Source organism: Ambystoma mexicanum, chromosome 3q (assembly GCF_040938575.1).
Source record: "Ambystoma mexicanum isolate Mex_15411 chromosome 3q, UKY_AmexF1_1, whole genome shotgun sequence".
NCBI lineage: Eukaryota > Metazoa > Chordata > Amphibia > Caudata > Ambystomatidae > Ambystoma > Ambystoma mexicanum.
In genome coordinates, this window is record NC_090926.1 from 345,401,434 (window position 1) to 345,426,910 (window position 25,477).

General features: G+C 49.8%; 1 protein-coding gene across 4 annotated transcripts in view; it reads right to left on the reverse strand.

Annotated features, from left to right (window-relative positions):
• Positions 1–25,477, reverse strand: part of LARP1 (La ribonucleoprotein 1, translational regulator) — a 1,174,773-nt gene that overhangs the window by 685,476 nt on the left and 463,820 nt on the right. For all 4 annotated transcript variants that reach the window (XM_069653974.1, XM_069653972.1, XM_069653971.1 and 1 more), the window contains one exon: positions 17,987–18,131. In XM_069653974.1, the coding sequence (XP_069510075.1) occupies positions 17,987–18,131 (145 nt within the window). The remainder of the gene's footprint in view (positions 1–17,986; positions 18,132–25,477) is intronic.

Below are 25,477 nucleotides of genomic sequence, written 5' to 3' on the forward strand. Positions count from 1 at the left end.
TCCTTGCTGCCGCGGAGACGACGGAGTCCGGGGTAGGCTGCGCCCGGAGGCATAGGGGGGCCGTGTCCGGGACCCGGTACTTTTTCTCGTACCGGTCTCTTCTAGCTGGCGTCGTGGAAGGGTTCTTGAGGAGGGAAAGGCCCTCATCCCAAATGTCGTCCAACAGAGGCACTGCGAGGACCGTCTTCCTCTTGGCCTCGCGCCGCTGATAAAGGAAGCCTTCCTTTTTCTTCTCCTCAGGGCAGAGTTGGAAAAGCTCGGAAGCCCTGGAGATCATGGAGTGGAAAGATCTGATCTCGTCGGGCGGAGAGGCCCTGGTGGGAGGCGACGACGGAAAATCCTCGTCGTATGCCTAGTCGTCCGTACCCGTCGCTGCCGTGTCAGTCCCCGTATCATCCCCTCGGGTGGACGGGGAGGAGGGCTGGAAGGGGCGCGACGGTTGAAAAGGAGGTGGTGGATGGATCCTTCTTTTCTTAGTAGGGGGAACACCAGAAGGTCCCGGTTCTGGATCCCCCGACGGGAGAGGTTCCTCCGTCGGTAACGGTAGCCTCGTCCTTATCTCGGAGCATAAGGACTGTATGGCCAACAAAATGGCCGCCGAGTTGTCTTGCGGCGCTGGCAGAGGGGAATCCGACGGGCGAGCAGGGGCCCCGTCGGTATCCTCGACGATGTCGTCGTCGTCACCTGCGTCGGGGTCCATTCCGACGGGCTGGCCTTCTTCCACGCCTAGGCCGTGGCTTAAGACCTCGATCAGCTCCTCTTCTGAGGTTGAGGCCGACTCTACGACGACGCCCTGCCCCCCCTTCTTCCCCACGGAGGGTTTCACGGGGGTCCTATCGATGGGCACAAAGGAAGACTCCCTCCGAGGAGGCAGGGAGATTCTGGGCCCTGAGGTCGCCACCACTGGTGCAGCCACCACAGGCCGAGCCAGGGCCGCCGCGACCGTTTCGATAGAGGGCTTGGTCGGATGGATCAAGGCCTTCACCACCTTAGGTGCGCTCACCGCCTTATCCTTGAGGGAGGGGGCACTGCCACGCTCCTCCTCTGCCTTAGAGCTCGACCGGGGCCTCTCCAGGAGCTTCGCCGGGTGCTCGGCCTTCCTCTTACCCGACCCAGAGCGTTGGCTCGTGGTTGATGGTGCCGGGGAGGGTGCGCCCTGCCTGGCGCCCGTAGAGCCCGACCGTTCGGCGCTCCCGGTGCCAGCGGACTCGCGGTGCTTGGCCTTATGTTGGGCCCCCGTCGCCGGGGCGCCCTCAAAGGTCTTAGAAGACCGCTCGGATTTCTTCTTCTCGCCAGACGGGCTCTTACCCTCCAGCCAGTTGGCGAGACGTTGATGGCGGTCCTTCATGGTCCGTTCCGACATGTTGCCGCAAAACGCACAGTCCTTCCCCACGTGCGTCTTGTCCTCATGAAGGCAGTAAAGGCAGAAAGAGTGTTCGTCCTCCTTGAAGACGTTCTGCAGCTGGCATCCAGGGCAGACCCTGAACAGCTTTCCGGGCGTCGAGCTTCCCTTCTCCTGGGCCATCTCCGAGACAGGGCCTGAGAAGCTTCTGGAGTCCTCCGAAGTGTAGCTCGACGAAATCTTCACCCTTGAGGGGCACAGATGAATCCGACACGGGTCCCCGTTGATCGGATGTAGGATCGGTGGAGCTTGAGGCTCTTTTGACCGAAAGAATCGAAGTTTTTTGTAAAAAGCGCGAAAAAATAGCACTAACGCTCGAGAGCAATAGCACGAGGATCCCAACACATGAACGTGCGGTAAAAATCTGAAGATGGCTGCCAGAGGCGGTGCTTGGGTAGAGGGCAGTCATTGGCTGTGGTCAGTATGACGCAGAGACCAGTGATTGGTTATTACTACGAAAGACAGATCAGAAACGAAACTGATACTGGTTTTTTCTTTACCGAGGATTCCCAGCCTGACGACGGGGAATATTCATGAGCATGTGAATCCATGACAGACCCCATGCTGGAGAAAAAGAAGAATTGTATGTTGGGTCACAAGCTGATTAGGCCTGCGAGTTGGGAAAGTTTCAAGCACTTTCACTGCGAGAGTCAAGTACTCAGTCTTATTTCACAGTACCTTACAAATTAAAAATAGAGCGGTTCCTGCAGATTTCGCTGTTCCTGGGCCTCAGTCGTGGGGACAAGAGGGAGGACGTCAGGGGACTCCTGCACGGGACTGGACAAAAGCTGGCAACTGGCAAATCTTCAATTCTGGTAATTGTAGTCAAGCACACAAGCTGGTGTCCCTCTCTCTGGTTATTTAGGTTTGCTGCAGCACTGAGGAAAATACAACCAGCTCCAAGAATGGTATCCAGGTGGCTTACTGTCTAGTTGATTAGTCCCACCAACTCAAAAGGGAGAAGTCGTTCTTGCAGGGCTTCTCCGTCGAGATGAACTTAGCTTATTTGAACCTGCAGAGTTGCAGCAGCCGTCCTTTTCAAGCTCTTATGTCACCCTTTCCTCTCAGAATGGCTGGTGGCAGTGGTTTTGCAATGAACTACCATGATTAACCCCGACCGCGAACTGTTCACAGCTCTGGTAACGTTAAAATCGCAGGAGCCATGTTTTTCAAAAACGACTTCTCCCTTTGAGTTAGTGGGACCAATCATCTCCCAAGTAAGCCACCTGGACATCCATCTCGAAGCTGGTTCAATTTCCTCAGAGTTGGTGCAGGAAACCTTAGAGCCAGGGAGAGGGACACCAGATCGTGTGCGGTGCTTGTAAGCTGGCCTAAAGCTTTTGGAAGATCCTCCAGACTCCCACGAAGCAGGGCTGACCAAAAGCCTCACCCTCATCCCCCCAAACCCCTCAGCTGAGTGTGCGGGACCTCAGATGTGAGGAAAGTCCACCTTGACAGCCAGGAACCGTGCCATTTGCTGTACTGCAAGAAGCTTAAACGCAAAACAGCCACAAAGTTTGCCGGTTGCCAGTTTTGACATGAGATCTGCAGAGCTGCACAGGAACAGAAGTCTTCAGCTGCAACTTTTCTCCTTTACCAAGGTACTGTAAAACAAGTCTAAGAGAACTTACCTCTTACTGTGGAAGTGTTTGTAACTTCTGCAACTCACAAGTCTGATCAGCTTGTGACCCTACATTTGATTCCTTTTTACCAAAGACTCCCAAGACCTTGTGCAAAGATGTTTCCATTTACTTACCTGAAGTGCTGCATCCTATACAAAGACTTGCCTATTGACTTTGGCTTCTCTTGCTATATGAAAGTATTTGCCCTGCTTAAGAATATTTCTAATTTGTGTTCTAAATAATCTTTGCCTTTTACAAACGAGAGTATTCTGTATGCCAACAGTAAGGTATTAATGTCCCCAGCATCCTTGTTACTGAAGTCACCTGTGGGTGTAAGTTGTGTGCGGGCCATCCCAAAAGGGCCTCGTCTGATCCAGAAACTCAGTGTACCGTTTTGAAGTGTATTTGTGTGTTACTGGTATATTGCTCCCTTCTAAAGAAGGCTTTATAAGGAACAAGTTACTTACCTGTAACTGTTGTTCTCCAGCATGGGTCTGGCATGGATTCACATGCTCATGAATATTCCCCGTCGTCAGGCTGGGAATCCTCGGTAAAGAAAAAACCAGTATCAGTTTCGTTTCTGATCTGTCTTTCGTAGTAATAACCAATCACTGGTCTCTGCGTCATACTGACCACAGCCAATGACTGCCCTCTACCTAAGCACCGCCTCTGGCAGCCATCTTCAGATTTGGAAGCACGTGAAGTGGCAGTATGACCAAGTGAAGAGCCGCAGAGGGGTAGGCGGGAGGGTTCGCATGTGAATCCATGCCAGACCCATGCTGGAGAACAACAGTTACAGGTAAGTAACTTGTTCCTTCTCCAGCATGGGGTCTGGCATGGATTCACATGCTCATGAATAAAGAATACATAGCAGTACACACATGCACAACCACGGGAGGTGGCAAAGGCTCAACATTAAGCATCACATCAACTCAACATTAAGCATCTTACCTCCTCACCAGGCTCACCTCAGGCGAACAGGTTGCGCAGCACTGCTTGGCCGACCCTGGACTCCTCCCTGGAATCCAGGTCGACGCAGTAGAATTTCGTGAAGGTGTGCGTCGACCTCCACGTAGCAGCCCTGCATATGTCCAGCAGGGGCACACCAGATAGGAACGCCGTGGTAGCTGCGATCGCTCTGGTGGAATGGGCTCTCGGACGGCCAGGCAGCGGTCGGTTTGCCAACCGGTGACAGTACATGATACAGCCGGAGAGCCATCTGGAGATGGAAGCCTTCGAGAGAGCCTTCCCCTGATTGACAGGTCCAAAGTTCACAAAGAGTTGTGACGTCTTCCGAAAACCTTTCGTGCGGTCCACGTAGAACTTCAGCGCTCTAGCTACATCCAGCGAGTGCAAAGTCCTCTCAGCCGGCGACGAAGGCGACGGGAAGAACACAGGTAACACCAAGGGTTCGTTGAGATGAAAGTCCGACGGTACCTTGGGCATGAAGGAGGGGTGCGTCCTGAGCACTACCCTCGTGTCGTGGAAAGTCAAGTACGGTGCCTTGCAGGAAAGGGCCTGGATCTCTCCCACTCGTCGTGCGGAGGTGATGGCCACGAGAAAAGCTGTTTTCCACGATAGAAACTTCAACGGGGCCGAGTGCAGAGGCTCGAACGGAGGTCCCATGAGTTTGGTCAGTACCACGTTGAGCTCCCACGCCGGGGCCGGAGCCTTCACCGGCGGGAACGATCTGAACAGTCCCTTCATGAACTCTTTCACCAGACGATGAGACCACAAGGACGTCCTGCCCGTGGTTCTGGTGTATCGGGAGATCGCAGCAAGATGAATCTTGATGGACGCGTGTGCCAGACCAGCTTTGGCCAGCGTCAGCAGGTACGGCAGCACTTGGGGAGCCGTAATCCGTAGAGGGTTAATCTTCTGTGCGTGGCACCAGACAGAGAACCTCTTCCATTTGTGTCCGTAGCATTTAAGAGTCGAGGACGCCCTGGCCTTTGCAAGAACCTCTCTGCAGTCGGCCGGTATGTCGTATCCTCCAAACTCTAGCGCTGCAGGAGCCAGGCCTGCAAGTTCAGCGACTTCGGGTCGTGGTGGAGGATGGCGCCTCCTTCCCTGGAGAGTAGATCCGCGTCCGCCGGCAGCTTGATTGGCGGGGACGCCGACAAGTCCAGAAGGTCCGGGAACCATATCTGCCTCGGCCACGCAGGTGCGACGAGGATCATCCTGCACCGTGACCTCTTGAGCTGGTTGACGAGCCGGATTAGCAGAGGCAAGGGAGGGAACGCGTAGAGGAACAGGCCCTCCCAGGGGAACGAGAAAGCATCGCCCATGCTCCTCGTCTGGGGAAACCTGCTGGCGAACCTCCGGCACTTGGTGTTCGTCGCCGTCGCGAACAGGTCGATCTGGGGTGTGCCCCACCGTCGGAAGAGGCGATCCACCAGATCCTGCCGTAGTTCCCACTCGTGGCACAAGCGCAGCTCCCTGCTGAGTGAGTCGGCGATGGTGTTTTTTATCCCTGCCAGATGAAACGGCACCAGAAGAATCCCTTGGGCGACGGCCCAATGCCACAGGTCCTGCGCCTCCTTGGACAGCGCTGGGGACCTGGTTCCGCCCTGTTTCCTGATGTAAAACATGGTGGTGGTGTTGTCGGTGAAGATCCTCACCACCTTGCCCTTGAGGGACGGAAGGAAGGACCTGAGGGCCCAAAACACTGCACGGAGCTCCAGGACGTTGATATGCAGGGACTTCTCCGTCGGGAGCCAGAGTCCCCTTGCGTGCAGATTTTCGGTGTGCGCTCCCCACCCTTCTAGGGAGGCATCCGTGGTCACAGTCACCTGGTGGGCTGGGGTCTGGAAGTCCATGCCCGCCGTCAGATGCGCGCGGGTGCCCCACCACCGTATCGCTCGTCGGAAACTCTCGTCGAGTTTGATCCTTTCCTCGAAGCTGCCCGTCGTCTGGATCCAGCGCGCATCCAGGAACTCTTGCAACGGGCGCATCCGGAGCCTGCACATGGGAATGAGGTAGATGCAGGAAGACATCATCCCGAGGAGGGACTTGATGGACCTCACCTTGGCCGCGTCGGCCACCAACATCCGTTGCACCTTGCCCAAGATGGTCCTGGTCCTCTCCTCCGACGGGGAGGCCAGAAGGGACACTGTGTCGAGCCTCGCTCCCAGAAACAGTGCGACTTGCGCGGGCACCAGGTGGGATTTGGCGTAGTTCACGGAGAATCCCAGGTCCGTGAGGAGTTGGACGGTCCTTGCCGTGTGGACCACAGCGAGCTCCCTCGTCTTGGCGCGGATGAGCCAGTCGTCCAGGTAGGGGTAGACGTGAATCCCCTCGCGGCGCAGCTGCGCCGCCACCGGTGCGAGGCACTTGGTGAAAACCCTGGGTGCCGACCGCAGTCCGAAGGGAAGGGCTTTGAACTGGTAATGACGCCCTTGGACCACGAATCTGAGGAATTTTCGGTGCCCCTTTAGGATGGGAATGTGGAAGTAGGCATCCTCCAAATCCAACGACGATAGGAAGTCTCCTTCCTCCAGCTGACCCAGGACGTGCTGGAGGGTGACCATCCGGAACTTCTGCGCCTTGATGAATTTGTTCAGGCGTCGCAGGTCCAGGATGGGGCGCCATCCTCCCGTCTTCTTCTTCACGAGGAAGTAACGCGAGTAGACTCCGGAGCCCCGAAGCCTCTTTGGGACGAGTTCGATGGCGCCCTTCCTGAGCATCGCCTTCACCTCCAGGAGAAGTTGAGGGACGTGAAGTTCTTTCCTGGCCACGGGGGGGACGCGCGGGCACCTTCTTTGAAACTCGAGCGCGTGGCCCCGGGCCAGGGCGTCCAGCACCCAACGGTCGGTGGAGATGGACTCCCACACGCTGACGAAGCCCGCCAGCCGGCCTCCCACCGGGGTGCTTCGGTGGGGGCCCGACCCCACGGCCGGTTCAATCCTGCTTGGACGCGGCCTTGCCGCCTTGGCCCCCTTGGCGACGACGGCGGGGGCCGCCAGACTTGCCTCGTCCTCTGTAGGCCTCTTGCGACGACGAGCGGGCCGCTTGACGGTAGGAAGCGAAACCGCCGCCGGAACCTTTGGAGGCGCCCTTGCCTCCGCCGCTCCGAAAGGGCGTCCGCCGTTGCTGCAGCACTCCAAGGGCCCGGGCCGTCTCCGTATCCGCCTTGATGGCCTGAAGGGAATCGTCCACTGTCTTCCCAAACAGGTTGTTCCCGTCGAAGGGCATGTCCAGGACCCTGTTCTGGACGTCCTGCCGAAAGTCCGTAGCCTTGAGCCATCCGCGCCGTCGAAGGCAAACGCCGTTGCCCATCTGGCGGAACCCAGTGTCGGCGATGTCCGTCGCCACGGTGATGGCGTGGTCCGAGGCCACCTCACCTTCCTGCAGGATCTCAAGGGCCTCCGCCCGCTTGTCGTCCGGCAGAAAATCCAGCAGGGGAGCTATCTTGTACCAGAGTTCCCTGTCGTAGCGGGCCACGATAGCCAAGGCGTTGGCCGCTTTAATCGTCGTCGCCGCCGACGAGATGACTCTGCGTCCCATGGCATCCAATTTCTTTCCCTCGCCGTCCGGCGGGGAAGTCGACGTGGAGGCCGCACCCCCCCCCGCTTTCTTCCTGGCTGCCGCGGAGACGACGGAGTCCGGGGTAGGCTGCGCCCGGAGGCATAGGGGGGCCGAGTCCGGGACCCGGTACTTTTTCTCGTACCGGTCTCTTTTCGCTGGCGTCGTGGAAGGGTTCTTGAGGAGGGAAAGGCCCTCATCCCAAATGTCGTCCAACAGAGGCACTGCGAGGACCGTCTTCCTCTTGGTCTCGCGCCGTTGGTAAAGGAAGCCTTCCTTTTTCTTCTCCTCAGGGCAGAGTTGGAAAAGCTCGGATGCCCTGGCGATCATTGAGTGGAACGATCCAATCTCGTCGGGCGGAGAAGCCCTGGGGGGAGGCGACGACGGAAAATCCTCGTCGTATGCCTCGTCGTCCGTACCCGTCGCTGCCGTGTCAGTCCCCGTATCATCCCCTCGGGTGGACGGGGAGGAGGGCTGGATGGGGCGCGATGGTTGAAAAGGAGGCGGTGGATGGATCCTTCTTTTCTTGGTAGGGGGAACACCAGAAGGTCCCGGTTCTGGATCCCCCGACGGGAGAGGTTCCTCCGTCGGTAACGGTAGTCTCGTCCTTATCTCGGAGCATAAGGACTGTATAGCCAACAAAATGGCCGCTGAGTTGTCCTGCGGCGCTGGCAGAGGGGAATCCGACGGGCGAGCAGGGGCCCCGTCGGTATCCTCGACGATGTCGTCGTCGTCACCTGCGTCGGGGCCCATTCCGACGGGCTGGTCTTGTTCCACGCCTAGGCCGTGGCTTAAGACCTCGATCAGTTCCTCTTCTGAGGTTGAGGCCGAATCTCCGACGACGCCCTGCCCCCCCTTCTTCCCCACGGAGGGTTTCACGGGGGTCCTATCGATGGGCACGAAAGAAGACTCCCTCCGAGGAGGCAGGGAGATTCTGGGCCCCGAGGCCGCCACCACTGGTGCAGCCTCCACAGGCTGGGCCAGGGCCGCCGCGACCGTTTCGATAGAGGGCTTGGTCGAATGGATCAAGGCCTTCACCACCTTAGGTGCGCTCACCGCCTTATCCTTGAGGGAGGGGGCACTGCCACGCTCCTCCTCTGCCTTAGAGCTCGACCGGGGTCTCTCCAGGAGCTTCGCCGGGTGCTCGGCCTTCCTCTTACCCGACCCAGAGCGTTGGCTCGTGGTTGATGGTGCCGGGGAGGGTGCGCCCTGCCTGGCGCCCGTAGAGCCCGACCGTTCGGCGCTCCCGGTGCCAGCGGACTCGCGGTGCTTGGCCTTATGTTGGGCCCCCGTCGCCGGGGCGCCCTCAAAGGTCTTAGAAGACCGCTCAGATTTCTTCTTCTTCTCGCCAGACGGGCTCTTACCCTCCAGCCAGCTGGCGAGACGTTGATGGCGGTCCTTCATGGTCCGTTCCGACATGTTGCCGCAAAACGCACAGTCCTTCTCCACGTGCGTCTTGTCCCCATGAAGGCAGTAAAGGCAGAAAGAGTGTTCGTCCTCCTTGAAGACGTTCTGCAGCTGGCATCCAGGGCAGGCCCTGAACAGCTTTCCGGGCGTCGAGCTTCCCTTCTCCTGGGCCATCTCCGAGACCGGGCCTGAGAAGCTTCTGGAGTCCTCCGAAGTGTAGCTCGACGAAATCTTCACCCTTGAGGGGCACAGATGAATCCGACACGGGTCCCCGTTGATCGGATGTAGGATCGGTGGAGCTTGAGGCTCTTTTGACCGAAAGAATCGAAGTTTTTGTGAAAAAGCGCGAAAAAATAGCACTAACGCTCGAGAGCAATAGCACGAGGATCCCAACACATGAACGTGCGGTAAAAATCTGAAGATGGCTGCCAGAGGCGGTGCTTAGGTAGAGGGCAGTCATTGGCTGTGGTCAGTATGACGCAGAGACCAGTGATTGGTTATTACTACGAAAGACAGATCAGAAACGAAACTGATACTGGTTTTTTCTTTACCGAGGATTCCCAGCCTGACGACGGGGAATATTCATGACATTTGAATCCATGCCAGACCCCATGCTGGAGAACTGATACATTGTTTATGCAGGAAACCTGGAGTGTAAGAGTATTTGAATACCTGTAACTGAATCTTTGTGGAACTCCACTACTGCTCACATTTCCCCTCTTGAGATAAGCCTGGCTGCTCAACATGCTACCATGAACTCAGGTGGTACAGCTTTCTACTAAGAGTGGAGTCTTATACTGCCTCAGTTGAATGGCTTTACTAAGCCCATAGTAGAACTTCAGAAAAAACTTTCCTAACACCCAGGGTTGGACTGGGACAAGAAAGTGGCCACCCCTCGCCTCCACAAAGTGCCCCGCCCAGCCCCGCCAAAAAATGCCCCGCCCCATGCCTCACGACCCTCGACCTCTGATGACATCACCAGAACTGAAACAGCACGCGATGCGTATCAGAAAATGCTATTTATGCGATCAAATGCCCTTGTGGTAAATACTATGTAGGAGAAACATCACGAAAAGTTCGCATCAGGATGAATGAGCACAAATCGAACATTAGGAACAAGAACAGAACTTCGGCAGTTGCCAGAAACTTCAATGACAATGGACACTCAATCACACAATTAAGGTTTTTGATATGAGGTGATATCCAAAGGTCCTAACCGTGATATTAAGAAATGGCGAGCACAAAAGGAAGCCTATTGGATTGATAGACTGTACTCACAATCACCTAATGGGATGAACGAAGAGTTAGACCTCAGTTGTTTCCTTTAGCTTTCTTTTGTCTTCTGATGTATACCCACTTTAATTGAATATATAGTGGTTAGCAATGTAGCAAGGTGGTTTACAGTATTTGCATCCCCTAAGTCCATATATGTCTTGCCAGTGGCCTGGAAAGGTTTTTTCTTGCCTTCTCCCCTTTACTATCATCTTGATTCTTTCATACTATGACACTATGACTGTATGTGTTGGAGATATGGAGATATTTGTAACACTGTAGGTCTTTGTGCACCACGCAAGGTTGATTTTCAGCCTCACCGAGTATTATGAACTTTCCATCAGGCAGTAGGATACCAGATCAGCATACCACCGTTTACCATAACAGGCAGACAGAGTCCAGCACAGCATGATGCACTCGTTTTCAGGCAGTAGCTAGCCTACTCACAGATGCCACACGTGCGCATCAGGATACATCCCCGCCTTTTTCTTCACGATGGTAGCGCCTGCTACCCATTCCAGCACATATCACTGCTTACCATTGATCACGCTTTAGCAGGATAGCCAGACGGTATTCAAATTAAAATATATTTAAATATACCAGCACATCTATGCCGCCAGCATTTAGAAAAATGTTTAATCATTATTTTCTTAATTTTACGTTTATTTACTCGATTTTTTCATTTCGAGTCAGAAGTCATTCCATTAGGCTCTGGGGGGGAAGCAATAGAGACTAGACCTAGGAACACAGGGAAAGATTACAGTTTAGCATGACCCAACAGTAATTAAATATGTTACAAGATGGCCGCCGCAACGAAGTGTTGGGCGGTTTCCATGGTTACGCTTTCCAAACAAGCTGGAGAATCTAGTTATTCAGCACACGACTCGCACGTTTACAAGGCGTCCTTCAAGGATTCACTCTTGTGGTTACTAGGTAAGCAGTCCATTGATTTTACATGCTATCTCAATGCACCTGTTAATCGCTTACAAGTCTGTCCTCTCCGCACGTACATAGACCTGATACTTGCATTTGTATACATTTTCTAGCGCTGCAGTCCTCGCTAGTCAGCCATACTGAGCAGTTTTTCCGTGCTACTCTATGGTAGAAGTACTGACACTGGATACACACCAAGGTCAGTACCTCTCGTTTATTGATAGTAGTTTTACAGCATTTCACATTCGCGGACAATCAGTTAATTTAGTAAATCCGATGTTTTCTCATTCATCTTTTCTTTTTTTCTTCTTTTTTCATACCTCCGCGACTTGGCACGTATGTATGGGCTATATTTTATGATTTTATATTACAATCATCATAATCTAAATGATGCACTATATATTCCTACACATGACACTTTAACTTGATGATAATGGTGGCTGATATGATCAAATGCTGACACGGTGAATTTTCACTGGCCTTATTTTGGAATGTTAATCATGATGATATGGCACCACACGGCCCACTTATGCCTTTGTTCTACCCATAATGTGACTACTGTTCATCATACTCTGTATGATTAATTAATGCTGCACCTCTATTCTGAATGCCATTTATATGATGCATGCCCGATATATATATTGTACATTGTGGGACTTAGACTGAAACCAATGATATGTTTCTGATACATTGAAGAGTACATGAGCTGGCCCAGAGGAAGGATATGGACTCCGAAATGCATAGGCCAATTTGGGCTCATGTGACGCATCTGCTAAAACAGTGATATATAACTGTAGAGCACTAAGGAAATTAAACTCTATTTCTTCATAAATATTAACAGAGTATTTGAATGATTATTACCTCCGATTGACCGACTGAAAACAGTTCTACCACTCTGGTTATTGGGAGTGCAGCCCGCACCGCTGGCCTCACGGCCTTGGTCCACTTTTTTCGTATACTTTAGCGTGCTACTTCACGGAGGCACCTCACCAGCGGGTTTGCACCCCGTCTTGAATCGCATTTACATTGAACTAACCGAATAACCAACACATCAACCTAGATGGTGCTCGTTCACCTTAACCAGTTTTATCACCAGAAGTGATGTCATTTGACCACACCCCAAAATGACATCTGGGGAAGCTATGAAACACGACCTTTCACCCCTTGACAAAACAGGAAGTGGCATCAAATAGCATTGTTCCTAAGTACACTAAATTACTGTGACTCCAAGCAGACATCCAAGGCCAAATGATAAAGTTATTGTATAGCGCTTAAGCTCTTTTTTATAGAACAAATATGCATACAATATCACCCAACCTGTGTTGGTACTAATTTATCGACCAATGGAGGATGAAAGGCTTTTTAAAAAGAAAAACACAATTGAAAATATATTTCACATTTTCTTTTCACACCAGCCCAGGCAAGGCCAGAAAGAGGCCCCACTCTCCAGGGACAATTTTGGCTCGGCCAGGGGCTGAAAGGCTGAGGGGCCAATCCGACCCTTATAACACCAATGACTGAGGCCCGGGAACACATGATCTGCAACACTGCAACCAAGACAGGTTAGAAGAGGATCCAGCTGGCTTCCAAGGTACTGTACTGACTAAGGGGTACTTAGCTCCGTCTGTGGTTTGCTTTTCTCAGTTCAGATTTGCAATAGCTGCATTTCTAGAGTTGTTCTCCGCACTAATCTTTCACAAGTAACCACATGTGGCCCAACAGTGATTTTCTACAACAAACTAACTTTGTGCAAGACTTGTTGCTATCCAAGAAGTGCCTCAACTCCGTAGACTTTGCTCCAATTGACTCAGGCTGTCATGGCTCCCTGCAGACTTCTAGTCGATTGACTGATTCCAACTGTCACTCATAGGTGATCCATTGGTTTTAAACTAAAATTGCTGGGAAAGGTTTTATCTAGACTTCATTGGGAGATTTAAAAGTGCTCACATACTTTGGGAACCCGTTTAACCTTTTTCCTTAGCCTTTTTACCCACCTCAGAATTTTACTGAGTACAAAAGTGATATATAAATGCCAGTACTGTCCTAGTTAGTGAAGTCACCTCAGGATGTAGGAAGTGTGTATGTAGCATCTCTAAAGAGCATCTACTTGCTTTGCCTTGATTCTGAGAAGGTATTTTGAAGTCTATTTGTATTGTTTCACACTGCCCTTTTTAAAGAATGCTCATTTGAAACAGAACTTTAAATAATTATTTTACTAGAAAACCTTGAGTAGTGTTATTTGGATACTTGTATTTGTGGATTTCGATGCTGCAGCTCACATTCAACCCTCTTACGCTAAGTCTGGCTGCTCAGTCACACTACCAACTTGTATAGTGCAGACCTATACCAATAGGTGGGTTACCTAAAACCAAGAGGACAAGGGCGGAGTAGTATCCCACAGGGTTACTACTCCAATTCTTGCCTAACAAGCCACGCATTATCCCACCATTGCTCACTGCCAAAACACCCCAGGCACAGCATGAGAGGGTCTGAGGCCAGAAAAGACCTCTTGCAGGATGCAAATCTACTGAAGCCCAACAAACTGTTTGGAGGAACCAGGTCACCGAAGGCCAGGGTCTGCTTATTAAGAAAAATTAGGTCTTTGAGTGAAGTGCTAAGGAAAACATCAGGTCAAGTGGTGCAGAAAAAGTGACTGGTGTGGGGCCGGTAGGCAGAGTTGGTGTGCACGGATACTTCAGATTCAACACTCAAATTTAAAGGGGAAGTGCATATTTTGAGGTGAAAAAGGCTATAATTCAGTAGTGCCCATACAGAATGGAGGAAAAGGGAACTGCACTTTGAAGTAATAGAAGAAATCCATTAAGAGACTGTCTCGGAACTGAAAGTATTCTGGATTGATTAGTCGCCCCATAAAAATGAGCAAAAGGAAAGGGTGTCTCAAAGGTCTATGGGAGGACAGGAGCATGCAAAACATCTTTAAGAGTTCACTGAAGGTACTCCACACTAGAGCTAGTACAAACCAAAGAGGCCTCAGCGATGTCCCTGTGAGCACAGTGGCTAGACAAGCCTGAAGTCTTTGTCCCTCTCGGTTACCCCACAAATTAATCACCTGAACAAGTTGTAGTCTAAAATAAAGCTGAACTTCCCTCCAAGCAACAATTCTTGACTGGCATGAAATCCACGATTCAATCACATGGTGGCTTCAAAGATCTCCCAGTGTTAAAACATCCTGCGTAGAACCCACACAAGAAAAGTGACAAGCTCTGCAGTCAACCATCTGGTACTCTGGACCAGGACCTCAAATGCAGACCGCACAAGAGTCAGCTACCACAAGGCCTACAACAGGACTGAAGCAGCTCCTCTTCCTTAAAGCACAAGTTACTTACCTGTAACAGTTCTCCAGCATGGGTCTGGCATGGATTCACATGCTCATTAATATTCCCTGTCGTCACGCCGGGAATCCTCGGTATAGAAAAATCAGTATCGGTTTCGTTTCTGATCTGTCTTTCTTAGTAGAGACCAATCACTGGTCTCTGGGTCATACTGCCCCCAGCCAATGACTGCCCTCTCCCTAAGCCCCGCCTCTGACAGCCATCCTCAGATTTGTTAGCACGTAAAGTGGCAGTATGACCAAGTGAAGAGCTGCAGAGGGGTAGGAGGGAGGGTTTGCATGTGAATCCATGCCAGACCCATGCTGGAGAACAGTTACAGGTAAGTAACTTGTTCCTTCTCCAGCATGGGGTCTGGCATGGATCCACAGGCTCATGAATATAAGAATACATAGCAGTACACACATGCACAACCACGGAAGGTGGCAAAGGCTCAATATTAAGCATGGTTACCTAAATCAGGTAAAATTCCCAAGCTTTTTTTCTCAGGGGATCAGCACTCAAAACGAATTCATTCAAAGTAAAAAAACAGAAGGGGAGTCTGATTACCCCTCTTGCCGTTGCCCTAATGTGTCACCGTGACGCTCAGTTACAAACTAGACAAATCCCATCTTGCTGTTACGGGACATCAGGAACCCAGTACAGGCACAGACTTAGAAAAATAAATTCACTTTAATATTGTGGATAAAAAAGGGGCGACAAATGCCCTACATACAACATTACACAATTAGAAAATACACAATTAGTTAAAAACCAAGGTGCAAAAGCTCTCATGGAACAGGGGGGTGCAAACACAAAAATGCTTTTGTATAGGAATCCCACAGTTAAATCATACGGGTATTAGAGATAGATGTCGACATGTTTCGGCCATTTTTTTGTTTCAGACACTATCTCTAGTGTCTTAGATCTCTTTTCTTAGGCCATCTTCAGGACACGATTCCTTCAAAAGGTCAAACACTCTATACCCCAGAGTTGATCAGCATGACCACTTTTCCCACTCGAAGGGCAGGAAACTGCAGTACAAGAAAGGGGATGAGTGCCCTAATTCAGAGTAGATTGTTCATACACACCGCGAGTTTGCGCGCGGGCTCCCATGCACCGTGTCAGGAGGCTCCAAATGCACTAGAAGTCCGGAAAAATGCAAGGTCTTTCACAACACTGCAAAAGCTCTGCTTAAATGCTGAGTGCTGCAGGGCGGATGGCGAGGTGTTTCTTGCCCACGTTGAAATAAGTGGCTTGTTAACGCCCTGTTTGTTTCGTGCTAGCTGCCATTTGCAGAGTCAGGAAACTAAAACAATTGAGATTCCAGATAAACGTGAGTCCTCATCGCAGGGGCAATCTTGTCCTTACCTCCGAACATAAGGATTGTATTGCCAACAAAATGGCTGCCAATTTGTCCTGCAGCTCTGGAAGCGATGGGCGCGACGGTTGACTAGGAACCTCGCCAGCACCGCCGCTCTCGTCGGGATCCCTCCCGTGGGACCGGGCGTCTTCGACGCCCTCGTCAAGGACCTCTAAGACTTCAACCAGTTCTTCCTTGGAGGCTGTGTCTGTGTCCACAATGGCCACAGGCTCCTCCCCACCCCCCCCTCTTTTTCCGCGGGGGTCTTCACGGGAGTCTTCTCGATGGGCCTGAAAGAGGCTTCCCTCCGCGGTGGCAGGGAAACTCTGGGCCCGGAGGTCGCCTCCACTGGTGTAGCCTCCTCAGGCTGCGCCAGGGCCGCTGCGACTTCCTTGCTAGAGGCCTTGGCTGGGTGAATCAAGGCCTTCACCACCTTCTGCGGGCCTGTGGCCTTCACCTTGGAGGGAGGGTCACCGCCTCGGTCCCCTTACAGCTGGATCCTTCGAGATCGACCAGGCCCTCTCCAGAAGCTTTGCCGGGTTCTCGGCCTTCCTCTTCCCTGAGCCAGAGCGTTGGCTTGTGGTTGATGGCGCTGGAGAGGATGCGCCCTGCCTGGCAGCCGAGGAGCCGGACCGTTCGGCGCTCCCGGTGCCTGCAGACTCGTGGTGCTTTGCCTTCTGTTGGGCCCCCCCGTCGCCGGGGCGCCCTCACAGGACTTAGACCGCTCAGACGTCTCACCTGACAGGCTCTTTCCTTCCAGCCAGTTGGAGAGACGAAGGTGTCGGTCCCTGATGGTCCGTTCCGACATGTTCCCGCAAAACGCACAGTCCTTCTCCACGTGCGTTTTGTCCTCATGAAGGCAGTAGAGACATTGCAAGTGCTCGTCCTCCTTGAACACATTCTGCAGCTGGCATCCAGGGCAAACCCTGAACAGCTTCCCGGGCGTCGAGCTTCCTTTCTCCAGGGCCATGTCCAGGTAAGCCGCAGAAGCTTCTGGACTCCTCCAAGAAGCGCAACTCGACAAACTTCACCCTTGAGGGGCGTAGAAAATTCGAAATGGGTCCCCGTTGATCAGATGTAGACACGGTGGGGCTTGAGGCTCCATTTGACCGAAAAATGAGAAAATCTCTGAAAAAGCGCGAAAACGCAGCAAAAAGCTCGAGAGCTAAACACGAAGACTCCCAACACTTGAGCGTGCAGTAAAAATCTGAGGATGGCTGCCAGAGGCAGGGCTTAGGGAGAGGCAGTCATTTGCTGGGGCAGTATGACCCAGAGTCCAGTGATTGGTTACTAAGAAAGACAGATCAGAAACGAAACCGATAGCGATTTCTTCTTTACCGAGGATTCCCGGCCTGACGGGGAATATTCATGAGCATGTGAATACATGCCAGACCCCATGCTGGAGAACAAGATGTGTCAAGATAGTAAAAGGAAGAAACTAGTTGCCGATAAGATGGCCCAGTGGGTTAAACACTGGTGCTGTGATCTGTGTTTGATCGGCAAGGCCAACTCAGCCTTTAATCTTTCTAAGGTTGACAGATTACCAATTTCAATTGGGCAACAACAACTTATGTAAATATTTACTATGTAAAACACTAATTTAAAGCGCCATATAAAAAAAAAATCCTTTTAAAAATAAAAACAAAGGACACTAGGTAAATAAAATTCCAGAAATCTTTTCTAGGCATGTGGCTGCAAAAGCAGAAAAAAAGATGAGATGTTTGGGAGGGTGTAGTCAATGGGCACAGCCACACCTTGTTCCACAACAAATTTAAGGGACTATTGTTGTGAAAGGCTGTGGTCCAGTCACCATGGGGCAAAAGTCAATTACAAAGACAAGGGAACAGGATATAGCAGTAAAGAGATCTTGCCAAGTCATGCACTCTTGTTCTTTCAAAGAGATGTGCCTACTTAGTAGCGGTGCAAAAGCATGATCGAGATTCCAGAGCCTGCTTGTCCAGTTAGCCAGAAGTTTGGGACTGAAAAAGCAAATCAAGACATTTGGGAAGGACAGGAAATCCAAAGCAGTGAATAAACTTGCAAACAAAATATTAGCTCAGATCTTGTAAATCAACCTATATGCACAACTAAATTCCAAATAGTGAACTAGGAAAAGTTCAGAGCTGGAATTCACCTTAAGAATCAGATTCATGTCAGTAGTTAGAGCTTGAACTCTGTGGAAACTGGCAATGAGGCCGATGGGCAGGAAACCTTCGGTGTCCATCTTGCGTCTTAGGAAAAAGTCTCGTTGCAGATTGTCTTCACTGAAATAGTACTCTCTGTAAATGTAAAAATAAACAATGAAACTACAGCTGACAGAATGAACTTGATAGAAAATACACATCTGAAACTTCCAAAAAGACAGCATATAAATGTACACATAATCTGGACAAAATGATGTACGAGTCATTGGGCAATGGTGTATAAATTCTGTATTTGATCTGGTACCGTTTTAACTTTAGTCCCACTCCAGCATTAAAACCACAAACTGCACATCTAGCCTCAAGTCCCTGCTCCTCCATTCTTATGGAGGATTCCTTCGGTCAGTGAAAAGAAATTGTAGTAGTGCACTTGCGTGATGGTGCCCGTACTGAATAGTTTTTCACATGCTCATGTACCAAACCGCAAGTCCCTTAATCAGCACAAAAAGTTGTGTATTCTAATAAGGGGGATGGTGGAAAAGATTGTGGACTGAGTACAGTAGTCCATGCGATGGTCAATCTACATACTTTTAGCTCATCCTTTCCACCATACTTCAGGAAGATTACAAACCACTAGTTCAGATAGATTTCCAAAATCAGCCCTGGTGGGAGGAATTTAGGAGGCCATCCTATTTATGGTAGACAGGGAAGAGGTTAGCCAAAACTCAAACAAGTTAAATATAACTGAGCAGTCGAGGCTTAGTCTCAGGAAAGTGAGTGGTGTAAGGATACAAACCAGCACAGAGCAACACCAGTATTTCATGTTGCACAGGAAAGTATATGAAAATGCAATTATGTATTAGGCCTTTAGTTACACAATAGCCTTATAAAAAATGAGCAGGGAGGAAAAAATAACTTATCCTTGGTAATGTTCTTTCGACTGGATATCCCCCCCCCCTCATTTTATATATTGATAAATCTGCTTGCAGCTTCGGTAACTTCTTTCCATAGTATTGGATGCCGTGCTAGAGTTGTGGCCCTCGACTGTCTCCATCCTGTCCTTGGCCGTGATGTCGATGTGGATATTAGAATTGTTGATTCACAAAGCGCTTAATAGCGGGGACAAGTTTCAAAGCGCGAGCCCAGGATTCGAACCAGTGTTGCTATGCGTTGTCTTGCTTTCAAGACAAACGTCCTGCCCCTGAGATAGCCTGCCGGCGTTATCTAAGAATGCACACTGCCTGTTTTTTCCTCCCAATGCTCAGCCATGTTAAGTGTATGACCCAGGTGTTGGCAGGAAGGTGCACAAATACAGACATCCACTAAAATGGTAGGATGGGAAGGCAATGAGGAATATATGGGAGGAAAATTCAGTCAAAATGACATTACCTGGGCTAAGTAATTTGTTCTTTGCATGAATTGTAACCTCCAGTGAAATCCTCATCTTTGATAGTCTCCCAAAACAGTCTGTTGAAGAAGGTGGGAGAGAATTTATACCAGATTAATGCTGTGAATCATAGCCTTGCCAAATGTTGCCTCCTGACATTGAATCCAAGCAATAGTATTTGCTGAAAGTGTGCAAAGAGGACCAAGTTGCCGCACTGGAAATGTCCTGTATCGGCACTCCTCTGCAGAGTCCAAGTGGCCAATCCTCGGGTAGAAGGAGCAAGTATTTGGGCAGATCTTTGACAGCCAAGGAATAGCATTCGGAAAAGCATAAAATTATCCAGCAAGATGGTTTGCTTGGCGACTGCTTCTCCCAAATTTTGACCCGAATAGCCCATGAAGAGATTGTCATTTTGCCAGATATTGAACATTATAGAAGCTTAAGGCCCTCTTTGGGTCCAAGCGATGGAACCTTTCCACAGAGATTAGGAAGTAAAAAGCAGGCAACACGATGTGAGCAAAATGGATCTGATACGACTTTCAGTAAGAAAGAAGGACACACCCTTACAAACGTAGTAAATGGTGGTTAAGGAAGAGCCTGAAGCTCACCGACTCCGGGCTAATGTAATTGCACTTAGAAAAATAGTCTTAAGGGGTAACATTGAGTGGACAAGAATGCAAGGGTTCAAAAGGTGCTCTCATTACCCAAACACCAGATTTAAGTCCCCAACCGGTACAATAAAAAAAGCAACAGGGTCTTTTGCTAATCCCTTGAGGAATTGAACTACTATAGGGACTTTCAAATAGGAACCATGATATGGCGAATGCTTAAAAATAAAAAAGCACTGCTAGATAACCCTTTACTATGGAAACCTGATGGCCTGGATAGCCCAGATTTAGTAAAATTTGTTACATAATGAGCTTTACCTGTAAAAGGATCAATACTATCACAGCACCAGCTGCAGAATTTATTCCAACAGCAGTGGTACAGAGATTTAGTGGCTGGCCTTCTGGTCGTAAGCAACACTTCCAGTACATTTGCTGGAAGGTCCCAGTTTCTGGATGAAGAAAGCAATCTCTCGCCTGCAAGAGAAAAGACAAATTGGAGGGCAGATGGCCATCTCAAGGTCCAGGTACCACCGTCTCCTGGCCCAACCGGAGCAATCCGGATCATGGATTTTCCAAACTTCCTCAACCTCCTGATGACGAGGACGGACTGGTGGGAACATGTACAGGAGTGAAAATTCCAGTCCACTACGAAAGCGTTAGGGAAAATGTTCATTTCTGTGCCAATTTCCTCCCACCTTACAGACCCCCAGCTCTTTCACTGGACTTGGGACTTTTTAATTTTAACTCCTGAATGAGTGGGACCTCCCTCACTCCATGTGTCTTTCCCAGATTAGGATTTTATCTTTTCACAGTTTGTGGAGTCTGACAAACTCCATAGGCATCTGATTTTTGTATAGCGACAGAGCACCCTCATTGGATTTCTCTTAAGGTTTAAATACCTTTTCTTGGTTGAACAACTGTTCCCAAGAATAGTAATGTGAAATTGATCTAACTCACCTCTTTACTTTGTGAGTCCAAAACACTATTTTATGTGGAGTGCTGGGGGTTACCTAGTAGCCTGTTATCCTACTTTCACATAAAACTTTTGTTACCCTTACTACTTTAAATGGCTGTGGCAGTGGTTTACCTTTTACTACCAGTGTGCATTTTACTGCAAGCTAAACCCTTTGTCCCGGAGGATAGCTCAGGGGCAACATGCTTGCCTTGGAAGCAAGACAACACAGAGCAACACAGGTTCGATTCCCGGGTCTGCGCTTAGAACCCTCTGGGTATTAAGCGCATTTTAAATAACCAATCATATCTTAACTGCAGTACAGCACCCATAGGTGACCATTTTGTCAAAATGGCACCAGTTTTCTGTTTTTGCCATTTTGTTTGAGGTTTTTGGCTTTTACTCTGTGCATTGAGGCAGGTTTGAGCACTGTGTTTTGCCTTTGGCGGGCTTCAGCCCTGAAGGCCGCCACTTGGTCCAGTAGGTCTTGAAGGATAGGCAGTGAGGAATGGTCCCGAAACTCTGCCCTTTGTCTCTAGGTGTGCCTGATTGAAACCAGTCCCGATTGGCCAGATGGCTGTCTGGGAACAGCCACACTGCTGTGTGATTGACAGCCTAGGGCAATGAATGAATGAGAACAAGCTTAAAAGGCGAGGTTCTTGGGACTACAGGCAGAGTCGACCACTGGCAGAAACATCCGAAGAAGAAATTATGAAGAGCAGCCTGCTGCGACCTCCAGAACCTTGAAGTGCCTGGTAAAGTCCTGCTACTGTGCCGACCTTTTCTGCATCAACAAGCTCCGGGTGGAACGTTTTCTCCCCTTGGGATGGTGGGACCAACTAGCCCCATGACGAACTCCTTTGGTGCAACCCTCTCCCTCCCCCCACCCCCCCTGACTTGCTGTGCCTCTCCAGTGCTGCAGAAGCCCAACGCCAGAGCTTGTGTGTCCATAACCTAGTGCAACTTGTTCCGCAAAAAGAATCCAACCAAAATCTCCAGGAGCCTCCCATGGACACTCCAGAAGCAGGAAATGCTGATCCAGAGTCCCCTCAACAGAGTCCAGAACCGAGGGAGCAAGGAAAGTCCAACCAGAGATATTCGTTCTGCATCAGTGCTGTTTGCAAGGTGCTGAAACTACAAAGACCGCTGAATCGAAGAGAGCCCGTAGCTGCTGAAGTCCTTTCCTCAGTACTGCCGCAGGAGCCCGCCAGACATCTCCACACAACTGAGGCTCAGGAACAAGGGTCTGCTTGGCTGTAGCAAGACTGAATCCAGCTGGACAACTTTCTTCAAACCAGAGGTACTTTTTGGGTTTGTGGTATTTACCTTTTTATCTTAAGTCGTGTTGTCACTTGAGAATTGCACTTGCATACCTTTCCGAGTGGATTTCAACACCCCTTGCACAGGCTTAACAGTGTATGTTCCTTCAGTGATCTTTTTGAACTGTTAAATACTTTTATCCAAGAAGTGCTGTCAGAACTAGAGACTATCTAATTGACTTTGGCTGTCCTGGCTCCATAAAGGCATTGCTTGTAATTTGCTAAACACTTTACTGCTGGGAAAGGCTTCCCTAGATTTCATTATAGGATTCAAAATGTCTTCATGTTATAAGAAATTAATTTCTAACCTTTCTATTTCCTTAACCCTTCCTTCCTGAAATCCAGAGAGTCAAAGGTATATTGGTGTTTATGAAAAATGCAGTCCTATCCTTGTTATTAAAGTCACCTCAGGGTGTAGGAGAAATGTATTAGCATATCCAAAGAGTATTCATCAACTGTATTGACTTTGAAAAGGGATTCCAAACTTTCCTTGACTGTTACAAACAATTGCCTTTTTAAAGAAAGCTAAACTAAAACTTGAATATATATTTAACTAAAACCTGTATCGCGTTACTTGCATGGACTGGTTTCATCTGTACCGCTCTACAGCTCACGTTTACCCCTCTTGAGATAGTCCTGGCCCCTCAGTCACACTACCAACTTGGTTAGTACAGACCTATACCAAAAGATGGGTTACCTAATACCAAGCAGCCAAGTCTTGTGTAGTCTCACACAGTGAGACTGCACCAATTCCAGCTTAAAGGGATAGTCCAGTAAAAATGTTTATTTTAAAAATAGATAGGCAACATTAAAAAAGACTAGCACTTTTTTTTAAAACTTCTTATGTAAAATTGAGCTATTCAAATTCGCAAAAGAAAAAAGCAAAAGCAAGCACATGGGTGCATCCATTTTGTGAAATGGATGCCCGCCTGTGCTGGCTTTTGCTTCTGCGGCACTAATGAAGGAAAATCCAGCCAGCTGTAGTTAACAAAAGCTACCGCTGGGTGGCTTTTCCTTCATTGGTGCTGTACGTGGAAGACGGGGACCGGAGACCAGAGCAGGAAATCTGCAGCTGAATCTCGGTAAGTGCTATTTATTTTTTTTAAATAAACACTAGCTGCGTTTTTTTTCCTAAGTTTTCCGGGCTGGAGGAGCCCAGAAAACTTAGAAATAAAACCGCAGCTTTAAAAACGTATTTATGTTTGCGGTCGCTTTTGAATCGACCGGAAACAAATACAACGTTGTGTTTGAAAACGCTGCGGTTTTTCTTTCCAAGTTTCTCAGGCTCCTCCGGGGAGCACCGGAGACCCAAAGTGAAAGCCAAGGCAGGCAGAAACACAACACGGTTGTGTTTACATGCCGCAGTGTTTCTGCCGACAGCTGATTTCCCATTTGGGGCTCTCGGGCTCCCTACGGCGGGCCCCCCCCACCCGAGAGCCCCAAATGGGAAATGCTAAATGCTGCAGTGTTTGCCTAAATCTGCCTTCCCATTTGGGGCTCTCGGGGCCCCCCCGTGGGGAGCCCAAGAGCCCCAAATGGGAAGGCAGATTTAGGCAGAAACACAACCGCATTGTGTTTCTGCCTGCCTTGGCTATCACTTTGGGTCTCCGGTGCTCCCCCGGGGGAGCACCGGAGACCCAAAGTGATAGCCACAGCAGGCAGAAACAACGCGGTTGTGTTTGAAAACGCTGCGGTTTTTCTTTCCGAGTTGCTCAGGCTCCTCCAAGCCGGAGGAGCCTGAGAAACTTGGAAAGAAAAACCGCAGCGTTTTCAAATACGTTTTTAAAGCTGCGGTTTTATTTCTAAGTTTTCCAGGCTCCTCCAGCCCGGAAAACTTAGGAAAAAAAACGCAGCTAGTGCTTTTTTAAAAAAAAAAAAATAAATAGCACTTACCGAGATTCAGCTGCAGCTTTCCTGCTCTGGTCTCCGGTCCCCGTCCTCCGCGTACAGCACCAATGAAGGAAAAGCCACCCAGCGGTAACGTTTGTTTACTACAGCTGGCTGGCTTTTCCTTCATTAGAGCTGCAAAAGCAAAAGCCAGCACAGGCGGGCATCCATTTCACAAAATGTATGCACCCATGTGCTTGCTTTTGAGAATTTTGAGCTTGAACAGCTCAAATTTTTACATAGGAAGTTTAAAAAAAAAAGTGCTAGTATTTTTTTAATGTTGCCCATTTTTAAAATAATTTTTTTTTACTGGACTATCCCTTTAATGCATCCCATAGAAATTATCTGGAGCATAATAGGCTGCACTTACTGTTACTGGACATGAACAGATCCCCAAAGGAGAAATCTCTAAAACGACTTCCTGAGCCTGCTCCCACTCTGAGACAGTGCTCTTCTTGATCAGTGCATCCACCGCTAGGTTTTCCTCTCCAGCTAGGAAAACAGCCAGTAGAGAGATACCTTCTCCTAGTGCCCAGCACACAGCTGCATTGCATCTTCAGTGGCCGTGACCTTACACCCCGCCCCCCACCCCCTGTTGGAGGGAATACATGGCCACTCTGTTGATTTTCAGGAAAGACCTCCCCTGAACAGAAGGCGGACAAGCCATCAGCCCTAGTCCGATTGCTCTAAACTCTAAGGATTATGTGAAGTCTGGACTCGGACAAAGACAGACAGCCGATTGGCAGGTCGTTCATGTGGGCTCCCCACACAGTGAGGGATGGGTCTGTCACAACCGTAATCTCTGACAAGGTTGCCAAAAAGAATCACCTTTCATCAAGTTCTCCTGACAAACTTAAACACAGGAGATCCTGTGCGACCTTGTTCAGGACATGGTCATTCTGCCAGAGAACTGACCACTGGGATCCGAGTCCCCATTGACGGGACCTCATTCTCAAACTGGCTTCTGGCACCAAACCTCTTGAAATTCAGGTAGAAGCCCAGCCTGTGGAGGAAGGTGTGAGTGTGACTGAAATGAACCTGAGATTGTTTGGGAGACCAAGCTCTGATCAGCCAATCTTCTAAGTAGGGGTAGATGTGAATCCCCTTCGTCCTGCTGCCACCAATGCCATGAGCCTGGTGAAAGCCCTTGGGCTGAAGAGCCCAAATGGCAGAATCTGAAACTGATGTGTGAACTGCCAACAGCAAAACCTCAGTTACTGTGCTTCGGCTATATTGGCACATGAAATTAAGCATCCCGAAGGTCCAATGACACCAAGCAATCCTTGAATCGAAGGGCCTGAAGAATCTGCAAATGAGGAACCATCTTGAAC